Source organism: Petaurus breviceps, unplaced genomic scaffold (assembly GCF_028583685.1).
Source record: "Petaurus breviceps papuanus isolate PSGF00001 unplaced genomic scaffold, PetGlider_PUasm1.0 90808, whole genome shotgun sequence".
Classification (NCBI taxonomy): Eukaryota; Metazoa; Chordata; class Mammalia; order Diprotodontia; family Petauridae; genus Petaurus; species Petaurus breviceps.
In genome coordinates this window covers 3,610,015-3,624,113 of record NW_027187349.1, presented here as the reverse complement: position 1 = coordinate 3,624,113, position 14,099 = coordinate 3,610,015, and the positions used below count along the sequence as shown (strand labels likewise).

The 14,099-nt window shown below is 36.6% G+C and overlaps 1 protein-coding gene across 1 annotated transcript in view; it reads right to left on the bottom strand.

The window, feature by feature from the left end:
• IGF2R (insulin like growth factor 2 receptor) overlaps positions 1–14,099 on the bottom strand; it is a 160,884-nt gene that overhangs the window by 12,947 nt on the left and 133,838 nt on the right. The window contains exons 32-42 of the mRNA XM_069070364.1: positions 12,892–13,018; positions 12,063–12,182; positions 10,443–10,699; positions 9,925–10,140; positions 8,391–8,540; positions 5,186–5,347; positions 3,404–3,611; positions 2,876–3,022; positions 2,297–2,531; positions 1,424–1,560; positions 1,004–1,118 (exon numbers count right to left, since the gene is read on the bottom strand). Coding sequence (XP_068926465.1) covers positions 1,004–1,118; positions 1,424–1,560; positions 2,297–2,531; positions 2,876–3,022; positions 3,404–3,611; positions 5,186–5,347; positions 8,391–8,540; positions 9,925–10,140; positions 10,443–10,699; positions 12,063–12,182; positions 12,892–13,018 — 1,874 coding nt within the window. The remainder of the gene's footprint in view (positions 1–1,003; positions 1,119–1,423; positions 1,561–2,296; positions 2,532–2,875; positions 3,023–3,403; positions 3,612–5,185; positions 5,348–8,390; positions 8,541–9,924; positions 10,141–10,442; positions 10,700–12,062; positions 12,183–12,891; positions 13,019–14,099) is intronic.

Genomic DNA, 14,099 nt, shown 5'->3' with positions numbered 1-14,099 from the left:
AACATAGTAGGCACTTAATAAATGCTTGTTGTTGTGAATTATAAAAATTTTTTATCCAATCAGCAAATAATTGGATATAGGAGTGGGGAAGGAGAGAAAGTAGGAGTTGGAAATGTCTATAAAATTGTGAACCTGGGTAACTGAATAATGCCCTTAACAAAAATTAGGATATTAAGAAGAGGGGTGGAGGAGGTTTGGGAAAAAGATGAGTTCTGCCTTGTGAATGCTGATTTTTAGATGTCAAACATCCAGTAGGAAATGTCCAATAGGCAACTTGTGTTATAGGCCTGGAGCTCAGAAGAAAAACCAGAGCTAGGTATCGAGATCTGTGTATGATTTACATAAAATTCACAGGATGACAGAAGAAGAAGAATTGGAAGGCAATCTATTTCTAGTTCAGCTCTCTCATTTTATAGATCAGGAAGTTTAGAGAATCATATCATTAATTACCCAAAAGAACTCTCTGCCTCAATGCCCCACTGACACTTTTAACATAGTATCATAGATATAAGGTTAGGAGGGACTGCAGAAGTCACGTTACCTATTTCATAGAAGAAAAAACAGGCCCAAGGAAATTAAGTGACTTGCTCAACGTAACAAAGTTCAGATCAAGTCAACAAGTATTTATTAAATACCTATATTGGCTTTAAGTTAAACATTGGTGATATCAGAGGTAGGATTTGAACCTAATGTGCTTTCCTACACACAGCTTTTGGGCATATTACCTAATTAAATTCAGGGTTTGAAACTTTATTTCCCACAAGAGTAATTTAAACAACACTTACCTTCACACAGAGAGTTGAGGGGTGGGGTGAGAACCTAATATGCCTAGATATGAACTAGATAAAGTTTACAAAGTATAAAATATTTTTTAGAAATAAAATTATAAGATTATTTTCTGGAGCCAAGGCAGCTGTTTGGGTCTAGAACCACTAAGAAAATTCTTGTCAGTATATAATTTCCACAATGTTATTCTGATAATTCAAATCAAAGCAATCCCTACCTCTTAAGCGTGGGCTTGCCAACTGTCTTTGCACATTTCAGCTCTATAACTGTGGTTGCAGTCTTATTTCGCCTGCACTCATAGCCATTTGAATAAGTTACAAAGACTTTGTCACCTGCAACACATAAATAATTTAATTAAACAATATTTCTAGTACACTGCAGAAAAAGGACTTCAGTGAAATATACACAACATTTAAGTCCAAAACAGGACCTCAAATGGTCTAGAAGACAACAATGGCTAATTTGATGTGCAAAGAGGGTATTAAGAGTCGGTCAAAGTGTGAAAGTCTAAGTGTACAAATGTTGGAATCAGTTGGTCAGATCTTTCATAAGCCTAAGACATTGAGTCATCTCATTTTACAAAGACAGATGGCCAGAACCTTAATCAATCACTATAAAGATATAATATAAGGATTACCTGTCACATCTAGCTTCTGTGTATGAACAAGTCCCAAAACTTGGACAGTACCAGTTATAGTCTTTTTACAAATGCTAGCCCTTTCAGGGCAGCCAGAGGGTCCTTTATATATGCTCTGACACAAGTTAATATAGTACCTAGAATTCAACATAAGAACATTAAGGAAAATGCAATATGATTATTCTAAAGACATTAAATTCTCTATTTTAATGCACTGAGAAATGTATAAAATGTTATTCTCTTGAATTTTCAGAAAAATAAAATTCTTATAAAGAATTATAAACTCATTATAAATGAAAATTATTCAGCAAAATGAATTAGAATTTGAACTTTTTAAAAAGAAAAAAGAACTCAATATATTGGTATTCTCACATGAAATAGGAATAAAATAGTTTGGGAAGTAAATTAATATTAGGACATCATACAACTGATACACACACATATATGTGTACACACACACAGTATTTTAAAGACAACCTGGCACCCTAGTGGACAGTAAAAGTTAAAATACCTTCAATAAACCTCAGCAATACCCTCCAGGTGATTCGGAATTGCTGTCTTTCGTTTGAGGACAATGGTTCATATTCTTCCTACTACAACAGTTACCCCATTAACTTAAGGAACATTTTATTTCCAACTCAAGCACTGTATCTACCAGCAGATAGCACATTGCTTTGCTCACATTAGGTGATTAATAAATATTTGTTATATGTGAAGTTACCTAAATCCAAAGACTAGAATTACAGTTAAAACTGAAAACAAACAGATTCTCTATTACCAATTAATGAACTTGAGATCAAGCAGTTTTAAAGCCCACCTAACCCTCTCCTACTACTGCTGTCTGGCAGATGTTAAACAGAAACTTCTACTCACGAGGTACCATCATGGACAAACAGCCAGGACCCAGTAAGAGAAGAAAGGAGTCGTAGGTCATAAGTTTTGTGTTTCTGAATGAATTTACAATCCATCTTCTTCGGGGGACAGACAACTTTTGTTTTCCATTCAAAAGTCACCTCACACCCACGGGTCTCACTGAAGACTTGTGGTGTCCCAATATCACTATTTTCATCACAGCTGAATATAATTGTAGATGATCGATAGCTATTTGCTGTGGAGAATAATGTTCATGAAACAGATTATATTTTGGACTTTTCCAACTTTTAAAAAAATCTAAAATTTACTACAAAATTCTGAATTTCTCTCTTCCTGGAATTCTAAAGACTCAGAAGTATGTGTTATTAATCTGGCAAGGAAATACATAGTCTCACTACTTCTCATCATGTGGTCTTGTATTATAGATTTAACTTATTTAAATTTTTCTTAATAGATTTGAGGGTATGAAGAAGCAAAAAACTATGTAGATTAATGTGGAAACATGTTTAATTGGATCGTACATGTATGTCTGAAGATCATCAATGTTCTTTCATGGCCACAGCCAACATTTCAACTTACATGATCTGCAATATCCCCATTTCTGATCTAAGTCATAGTTTCCTGTTGTAGCACACCAAGGTTTTGTTTTATCTTCTCTAATACAATCATCATAGCTCCTTCCATGATAGATGAAAGGAAAGACGCAAGGATCACCTTGTTCAGTTTCTGAAAATAAGTACCATATATGTAATTAGTATCATACAAGTAGTATGTTGCCCATGCCAAGGGATTAGGCATGGATTAGAATATGTCAGGAATTAAACATGTAGCCGCCACCCATTATATAAATCACTAACTCGGATAGTAACAATTACAAATCGTGGTCATTGAATGTAAAATATTCTTTTGCAAATAGTGCTATTGAGGTGATTTTTAAATATCTATATTATGACTATTCCAAGGAGTTATATGTTTTGTCTTCCAATTTCAAAAAAAATTAAATAGGTTTGACAACGTTCAGTGTCTGGTGTTTTAAGCTCCCAGTTTTTCTAGTAATTCACAAAATTTATATTTAACTTATAATATAATCTCATTATAATGACTCACCCGGAGGACACTGATCACCATTTAGATATCTTAAAATGACTGTTTCATCTTGATGTCTATAATCCAAACTCATTGATGCTAGCCGTCCAAAGGAAGAGGCCTTACTACCTGAAAGCAAGCACACCCCTCCATCTTTACAGCTCCCTTGAGGATCACTATTTGCTGCAGAACACACACCCACATTGTAAGTATGGGGTCCATGAGTTACCTAGATGGACAAAGAATACTTCATGGATTACTATGAATATAAATCCTGTTATTTGGACTTTACTATTGAATAATCTGTCTTTACATAAGGTCACATATTTTGAACTGTCTTAACATATGCATCCTTCTCGTCTTTGTTACAGTCTTGCTGAGGTCATACTTTTGTTCCTTCCTGCCAGAGGTTCACCTAGGTATGTTATTGCTATCACATGCCTTTAGTCTAATCAGTCATCCCCCTGTGGCAAGTCTGTGAAGATACTCTACTTAAAATCACTGCCTCCATTTTTATCACTCAGACTTCTCCTCCTTTCCTCTGCTCTGTTTCCAGTCTACCACCTAGGCTTCATAAATCTTGCAATGGAGGCAGACCTAGCTATCCACAACCAAGACCTTAAGTCTGCTACTTGTATTGTCTCTTTACCCTGAACTTTCACACACTGGCTAAGATTGTTCCACCTTCTAAGTTGCAGTGTACCTGAGACTCCTTAGCAACAGGGGTGGGAGGTTATATACATGTTCAGACCTCAAAGAAAGAGTCTGTTCCAAAAGTTGATCCTACAGATATAACTCTGCCAACTCTAGGTCAATGGACTTGATCACAACAGTCAAGGCCCCCAGTGGACAGACACATCATTTGGAAGACACTGCTACAAACTGAACATCAATGACATGGCAAACCACAGCAGGGCTTCCACAGTACATAGTTTGTCCAGGCACAGGTGCTTCTCAAGTTGGATTCCCCTTCCCTACCTCCAATCTCACTTCACCTTTTTCAGCAAGTTGGCCAAGAGTCCAGAGAGCCAAAGAATTCAATATATTAAATTGCTGGCTAACTTTTGACACACTCCACATATGACATTAAATATATGCAGTAGCATCTAATGAACAACTAAAATTTTATAGCATACAAAGAGTGGCATTGATTTGCAACAAACACACATACATTTCAAAAAAGCTGACCAGTAATTTACTGAGAAGGGCAGTATATTCAAATGAAAACATGGAAACAGATACACCTAATTCCACATCAAATGGGTAACCTACCATGGATCATTATATCTAGAAAGGGCAGGAAACTGGCTTTTTCCTCAAAACCCTGACACTTTCGTAGTAGCTTGACTTCCACAGACACTACATCAACATTAGCTGCCACCCTCATAAACACAGAAAGTCATCTAACAGTGAAAACTATACCAATTGTGGAGCAAAGGAATAATGAAAAGTTTTGCTACCTATGGTGACTTATTTGTTCAAAAGTACTGGTGGGGTGGAACCAAGATGGCAGAGTAAAAGCAGGGACTTGTTTGAGCTCGCCCCCAAAACCCTCCAAATACCTGTAAAAACTGACTCAAAAATACTAAATACACTATGGTACAGAGGATACTTTAAAATTTCAAAGAATTTTATAGGAGAATTATAGTTCTTCAAAAAATTTTGAGTTCATAATACATATACATTTATATGTCTATCTCTATCTATATATCTACATATATATATATATACCTAAATCTACATATTTATATCTACACATACAGATATATAAAAGTTGATAATGCCAAAGATTAAGAATATTACCTTAACTGGTCTTTTAGAAAGACTGGACAAGTTAAAGCTATAGTATAGCTGCTCATCTGTCACTGAACAGCCCACAGTTTTTACATCATCTGGACATACAATTGGAGTTTCCCATTCAAACACATAATCACAACCACTGGTTCTTATCATCTTTGGTGATCCCTATTTAAAAAAAAAAGAAAATTTTAACTTCATAGGAAATGCCATGATTTTCTTAAAATATCACTATTATCCTAGATGACACAAAATGTCTAATATGATTTATCCAGAGATCCTAACCACAGGGTTAAAAAGTAGAAATACAGTGCATTACCTACCAGAAGGTACTACACATTTGTACTTCTAGGTATCCATGGTACCTGTCTGGCATATCAACAATAGCAAGATGGCACTGGGGACAAGGACTCTGAAGACCTAGACACAAGGAATGTTCCATGGCTGCAGATAACTTGGAGTAGGCCTTCTTGGAAGTCCAGAAAATCAGCCATGACAATTGCAAGGAATTTCATAAGGGCCCCTTTGGAGCAATTCAGTAGTTACCTAGAACTACCTACACATGGCATAATTGCTAATAATTGGAGTTTTCACAAACATCTCTCTGGATTCTCTAAAGAATTCACTGAAGTAGACAAGCCATCACCTTGCAGAAGGAAAAAATGGCATTGAATTACCTATCCAATATCAACTCAGCTATTAAGTGGTAGGCAATGCTCCAACCCAGCTCTTCCAAATCCTTAGAGAGCAATGGCCTTTCCATTACATCACAGGACCCCAGAAACTCTACAAGTCTGCATCAAGAAATTAAGATTTTAAGTAGACTTTAAAGGGTAAAAGAAAGGGGCTTTGAAATAGAGGTTGTCATTGCAAAAGATAGAAACAGCTTACTTCTGTTTACAACTAAAGCTACCTCCTCTGCCAAAACATATGCATTTGTTATTTCTAGAATCTGAAGCCAATTAAAACCGTAGAAAAGGGTAAAATATATTCATTAGGCCAAATATTCTATTTCTGTCTGATGTTAAAGATTTCTTTTCCACATGGTCTATATATTGAATTGCTCCTACATGGTACATACCATTCAGGAAAGAAAGAAACCACAAGGGGAAAAATACTTCAAATAAGCCCCACAAACCTGGAATATTCAGTCTCCAGATTTCAAAAGGCAAGCAAACACTGACTTATTGCCAACATGTAGCTACTTCGAGACTCAGCCATGGTGTTCAGTACACTTTCTTCCTATGTGTAATCCTAAATGAAGCATAAAGCCTCATTTATCTAGCACTATGAGAGAAATAAGTGTTCTACATAAAGGAATTTTCCAGATTTATCTCTTCAAATACCATTTGAAAAATTCTAACCATTTGATAGAAATATTTCTATAATATCCTGTATGGTTCATCTTCTTAGAATATGCTAAACATAACTGAACCTTTTCTTAATTATTCATCATAATAAATGCCAATTTTTGAACAAAGTTAAAATGTACTAAGAATCTCAGGAGCCATGTGAGTCTATCTGTCCCTGCACTAAATGGACCCTAAGCTGTTCTGTTTTTCAGGGGGTTTTTTATGTGATTTTTTTTTGGGGGGGGGAATCTCTTTTCTCATTACTACTGTACCTCTGTCTAGAAGTCTTGCTAACCTCCTTATCCTTATCACCACCCCACCCCATTCCAACTTGCCTGAATCCACACTGGATTACTGGTAAATAACCAGGTTGTTCAAAACAGGTATAAAGCATGAAACAGTAGATTTATATCAACAGACCCATGGCCCTCTCCTGAGAGTAAAGTACATGGATTTTGACTGAAAATTCTGACATTGAGTGGTCTTTTTTGCTTACTTCTGGGTCTGGGGATTTGTTTCATAAATTTATTCCCTGTGGGCAAGTCAATTAACTTAAGCATGTTTCCTCATGTGCAAAACAGGGATAATAATCGAAACTGTTTCCCACAGTTGTTGTGAGGAATACATTTTGTAAATCTCAAAGCTCTTCATAGATTTTTTTCTCATTATTATTGCAAATGGCTAAGGTTGCTCAAGTCTTCCAACTGGTCAAATAGTACCACTAGGTTATTGGCTATTTAGGGGTATAAGAATCAATAGAACTGGAGCTGGAAGGGATGTTAAAGGTAATCTAATTTAATCCCTACCCAAAACATGAATCCTAAGAACATCCTTGAAAAGTAGTACTACAGTTTCCATAGGTAGACCACCAGTGATGGAAAACTCTCAAATTTTGTAGTGCCATAGTTTTTTTTAAGTATTTCCTTATGTTGCTAGTTAGTCGTGTCTGATTCTCTGTGGCTCTGTTTGGGGTTTTCTTGGCAAAGAGCCTAAAGTGGTTTGCCATTTCCTTCTCTAGCTCATTTTACAGATAAGGAACTGAGGCAAAGTGGGTTAAGTGACTTGCCCAGGGTCACACAGCTAGTAGGTGTCTGAGGCTAGATTTGTGTCAATGAAGAGTCTTCCTGATTCCAAGCCCAGCGCTCTATCCACTGCCCCATCTAGCTGCCCTATTTCCTTATATTGGGCTAAAATTAAACCCCTTGGTTTTATACTCAAGGTCCAAAGCTCAAAAATACACTGCTACTACTTTATTCATAATTTATAAATTATTACAAAGTTTTCCACATGTAAAGAGTTATATTTGTATTTCTATTGTTAATCTTTATTACTGCCTGCCTAATTATTCCTTCTATCCTTGAATTAAAACCATGAATTTTAGAAACTGGAAGAGATTTTAGAGATCAGCTAGTTCAATTCCCTCATTTTACTAAGAGACTGAGGAGTAAAATTTAAATGACTTGCCAATGTCATCCTAGAATCAGATTTAGAACTGGCAGAGAACTTGGAGGTCTTCTTATCCAACACCATTTTACAGATAAAGAAACTGAGGCCCAGAGATTGTACTCTAGGTTACTCACAACAGTAATAAAACCTTAGGTTCTCTGACTCCAACTCTGGCACTTACTCCACTTGTACCCAGTGGCTGCAGAGCTGATTGGTAGCAGTGCTATCAGGTCTGCAAACTGCCAGCCCAGTGACTGGAACTAGACTTATCCAAAGTAGAGCAGTTTTAGTGGTTTTTTTTTTAAATAAACGAAAAAATAATATCCTTATACTGTAAATATACATTATACCGTACATTTGCAACACCAATAAATGAAATGTTAATGTTTAGGCCATGAAAAGAAGTTGCTTACCATATTTATTCCCCTCTTACAATGAAATAAAATAATTGAGGAATAGTTAGCATTTCTATCTAAAGGACATGGGGTAGAACTATCAAAAGTGATATAAATTTCATTAGTTGCACGATTAAGTTGTGGAGGTCCAGTGACACGGCCGACATCCTAAGAGATAAAGAAAACAACAGTGGGCTCAGGAACACAATTTTTCAAGAGATAGCTTATTAAGTATTAAAATAAAATAGCAAAAAAGTCTATGAACCCACATGCAATTAAAATCAAAATGTTTTCCACATAGAAGTTATATAATGCTACCAGAATACGAAGTTATCAGTGATAATCAAAACTGTCAATCATATCTATTTGTACCTCTTTCTCAAAGAATCTAAATTGTTGAATATTACCTCCAGTGAGCACATACTCCTATCGATCTGGCCTCCCAGAAAGGAGGTGAGTTACAAAGGGGTTCAAAAGCCAAATGAAGAATTTATTATTTGATCCTGAAAGTAACACTGAAGGAACCATTGGAGTTTACTGAATGGGGGAAGAGATACGCACACGTGTACATGGGTGTGTATGTATGTGTGCACGCATGCCCACACATGTGCAAGTGTGATAGGGAGAGACAAGATAACACCCAGACCTGTGTTTTAGAAGATCATTTTGATAACTGACTGGAGGGTGGACTAGAATGGGGAAGACTTGAGGCAGAGAGCCCCCAACCAGCAGACTATTGTAATAGTCCATGTATGAGGAGATGAGAGCTGGCACCAGGATGGCAGTGTCAGAGGAGAGAAGGGGGAGTATGAGAGATGCTGTGAAAGAGGCAGAAATGACACAGTAAGGAGACAAAGATGGCCCTGAGGTTATAAGTTAGGTGATTGGGAGGATGATGATGCCTTCAACACTTAAAAGGTAGTTAAGAAGAGGTGAAGAGCTATAAATTTAGGGGGAAAGATAAAAGAGTTCGGTTTGGGACATATGGAGTATATGATTCAGTTCACAAATAAATCTATCTTTTACATCCATCTTTTATAATAGCATTTAGTATCTCAAACACATGACTGCAAAAATATAGAAATAAAATGTTTTTTGAGATTTTTCCAGAAATCACAACCTGAAATAAGTGAATACATGATTATTAAAAATGTTTTCAATATTAAAAATCTATATACTCAAAAGACTGTAGAAAATCAAAACCCATAATATTCACTTTCCTGCATGATTTATTAAAAGGTCTTAATAAGAGTTCTTAGCCAATAAAAAACACTTGTAGTTCACAAGTCTTGTACTTCACACTAAAGAGCTAGGCTCATCAAATACAATTTCCAAACCATCTGACTCTGATAAAGAAATCTCTACACAGGGATAATGACAAGTGAGACACACACACACACACACACACACACACACACACATATAAAGATATACACATATAAATAGTATGTGACTCCTTAGCCTTCTCTGCATGTCCAAAGACAGTCTACACAACACCAGTGTTACTTACATAAAGGCAATTGTATTTCAAACTTGTACATATGATACTTACTATAGGAGAGTCATCAACAGAAACCCGACACACCGCTGTTCCAGCAGGACAAGAAACTCCATGAATGGGATTTAGAGCCTGACAGATGTTAATATAGAAATCTGGCTTGGTATCGGACAGATCGTCATTCTCATTATAAGCTTCATAGCCACCAGTCCGATGGATCAAAGGGCTGAGGTCAATGACAGAACTTCCATTTTTTACTGAACATTGCTCCTGTTGCAGGGAATTTGGGTCATGTCATAAATCAGCACATGCAAAGACACAAGGAGCATTGATGTCAGAGGATTTCAAAACTCTACAACATAAGCCTGACTGCTGAGCTAATTTTTTTTTTAAGTTTCTTCGTATTTATTCTGATATCTTCCATCAGGTGTGTTTTATGGCTAGCACAGCCTGGGTAGATTCAGATACCTTCAACATCAGTGACAAACTTGTAATAAGAAAGACAAGACACATTCCAGAACAGATATATCAAAAGTCAAAGCAAGATCTGTTTCATAGTTCAATGGACTTACCTCTTTCTCACAAGCCAGTGGGGTGTGCCAGGAAAAGTAAAGAGTACATGTCTGTTTATCCAAGGAAACAAACACAGGTTTATTGGTTGCCCCAGAATTGTGTGTGCACACAAAGCTAATTACACTCTTATACTTCAGGGAAGTCTTGGAAGGGCAATGAGCTCCATCATCATAAACAAGCTGCAAGACTTGATCTACATACATTAGCCTGTTGTTCCAACTTCCAGCATTAATTTTGCTCAACCCAAAGCAAACACCTGAAATAAACGGAAAGGAAAAAAATTAACAATGTAAGGTACCTATTTTTCATTAGATAATTCCTTACATATTTAAAACTCATGCTTATTTTTAAATGGCTTACTATAACAATGTATATTTAAGACTGTATCACTCATCTATCCATCAACTTCTAAAATATGATATACCTTTATCAATGTATCTGCAATATCACTGATTATGACATTCCTTCTGATGGTATCAGCTATAACTTATCCACACATTCTCATCCTGTATGACTCTCACCTTACATCTTTATGTCCTCTTTTACATCCTATATAGTGGTTCTGAGAAACATATTGAGGAATTTCCTCTGGATCTTCCAACATGCCATAGATATCAATGGAGCACATGATTTGCCCGATGATTATCTCTCATTCTCACTGCTTAACCGTTATACATCTTTAAAGGTATCTTTAATACTTCTTTGTGCAATTCTTTGTTGGTAATATATCAAGGCCTAGTCATGCCACAGCTACCTATTCATAGTGTTTTGGCTGACCCACAATTTCAATTTTTGGTCAACTGTTATTCGTGACTCTCAAATAGCATCATAAGAAAAATATTTATATCTTCTAAAAGATGGGTCTTCATTTCAGGGAAAAGCCTGCATAACTTCTCAAAGGTAATTCAGTCTATCCTTCTTTTCATTCTGCACCTACCTCACTGTATTGCAGTGGTATCCATTAAATATATATGTATTGATGGTCCATCTGACTCTGATTTCCTTTTGTGGACAGTAAGGTCAAAGCCTTTTGAGTGGCTGAAGATACCATTGAGGAAGCTCTACAATGTTCTGGAGTTTGATTTTTATTATTACAAGGTAATCCACAAAAAACATCTAAGGTCACTATATCTGCCATAGAGAATTACTCTTCCATCTGTACTCTACACTGGGCATCCTTCATTACTATGAAAAGTAACTTAGGCAAGCATACATTATTGAGTACTAAAAGTATATAGTTTGACTTAATTTAGACGTTATTCTCAAATTCACTTAATTTTTCATTGCCTCCAGGCAACCTAACACTAAATTGTAGGAAGGTGCCAATCTGCATTGTACACATTGAGATAAAAAAAAGAAAGAAATGAGAATAATTTTTTTAAATATACAGATGGAAACAAAAAAATTACTTGGGACACTAAGTGATTAAATCTCCTGATTCTTTGCTCTTTCCTTTATACCAGGGCTCACATTTAAGATGTTTAGTTCATAATTTAATTTTCAGCAAAATTGGTAAAATAGCAGGATGAAAATATATTTTCCTCACAGTGCTTCAGCACAGAAAGATCTTGATGCCCTAAAGCATTAGGACTTTAAGAAGGAAACATTTTGGCACTTACCAACTCCAGAGGGGCAGTTTTTAGTCCCTCCACAAATGCCCATAGAAATTAATCCCTTTTCACTATAAGAAACTGAGTAACCAGAATCATTCTTTAAGGAGTTCAGATCAAACAGATGGCCTGTAAGAAAAGGGAAAACTTTAGTCTTTTAAATAACAGACATTTTGAAGGATTGGGAATCATAATGTTTCCAGGACAAGTTTCTATTCTTATAGGCACCATTATATTCTGTTGCCATCAGTGCTAAACTTAACAATCTATCAACACTCTCCTACTGAAATGGCATAAAAAAATGTGACTAACAATACAGATATCCTCGTCTCGGTTGTACCACTTAAGCCCTGCATTTATAACTGAAGGTCTTGGTATTTTCCTGGAGGCAGGTGGCTCAATGTGTTCTTCCTCCTGGTGCTGCACAATACGCACAACAGAGCTATGTCATTTAGGACCCTAAAGCCTTGGTTTGTTGATGGACTCTTCCAAATTCAGCCCTCTAAGTTTCCAGACATGAGGAACTTTGGAGAACCTCCAAGGTTCCCTTTTCCTTCAATCCCTACTGGACAAGCCTGTGTCCTACATTCAGATATGCTTACTGAGACAGCCCTCCCAAAGCAACAGCAGGAAGAGGAAAGAGCTGAGCCAAGAACCCGGAAAAGGAGGCTATGTCACTACAACAGAAACATTTGCTAGTATGTCCACTGCTTCTTCTAAATCTAAACAGTGTGGTCCTTTCTCAAGAAAGGACTGACACACAAAAACACAGGGATGTATTCAAGTCAGGCTCCTTTGCTTCAAAAGTGTATCTCACAGAATCCCTCTGAGTATTTACCTGTAGCAGGATTGGTGACTTGACAGTTCTCCTGTACATTGCTCTTTAAAGGACATGCAGCTGAGGTTTGCCATGAGAAAGTATAATCACAGTCTTCTACTGCACTTATAAACATGGGCTTAGAATCCTACAGGCAAAGGACAGAAAGACTCCAGCATTATGAGGAGCTATAACAATACCTGCTTGTATCGAATTGCTGTGAACATTTAAAAAACATTCTCAATGCCTCTATGAGAGAAAGGGTAGTGTTATATTGTAATTACAGGGTGAGGAAAGAATTTGTTCCTAAAACAGAGCAGAGGTCAAGTATCAAATTCTAGGATTGAACTACCTTTCTGGAAAAAGCTATGCAAGTTTGAAAAACCAAGCCACAAAACACAGCTTCCAGAGTGGCAGCTTGCAAGTAGGGTTATCTATCAAGCAACAAATACTTACTTGATTGCCTCCCTATGTACTTACTACGTTCTGTGGTGCCTAAGGATGCTGTAGGAGGCCAAGTAATAATCAAAAGGCATAGTGTCCATTGATCTGGTAGACCAAAACAACTCCAAACACACCAAAAAAGTCTTTATACTATTACTGCTCATAATAATAATGATGACAACTAAAATTTGTAAAAGGGCTTTGTGAATATCATCTCATTTTATGTTTATAACCCTGTGGAGTGGGTGCTATTATTGTTCCCATTTTACAGATGAGAAAACTGAGCTTGAGAGATATTAAATGACTTGCCCAAGGTTGCAAAGTTAATAAAGATCTTGAGGTGGGATTACAACTCAGGTTTTCCTGACTGCCAAATCATCTTTTCAAAGCATACTGAAATTACCACAGAACCTTTAAAGGCTCTCTTCTGCAGTACACTGAGGTTAAATTCCTACTGACCCTATATATTCTTTCTTTCCCTATTTCTCATTAGATACTCATCTATGCACTCTCTCAAAGCTATGCCTCTCCCTCTCTTCCTCCTCCTCCCTCTTTCCTAATCTTCAGAGTTGATATTTATGACTCCATACGTGGACACAAGGCACAGAAATCAGAAACCTATGTGAAGGCTTCTAAGTACCCATGCCATTCCCTTCTATTCAAGCAGAGCAGACTTCATGATTAAGAGACTCCTCATATCTCAGTCTTTTAGAACATCAGGACTTACCTCAAGAATAAAAACTGGTTGCCTACCACAATCTCTTTGCCCTGATAGCCAAAAGGTT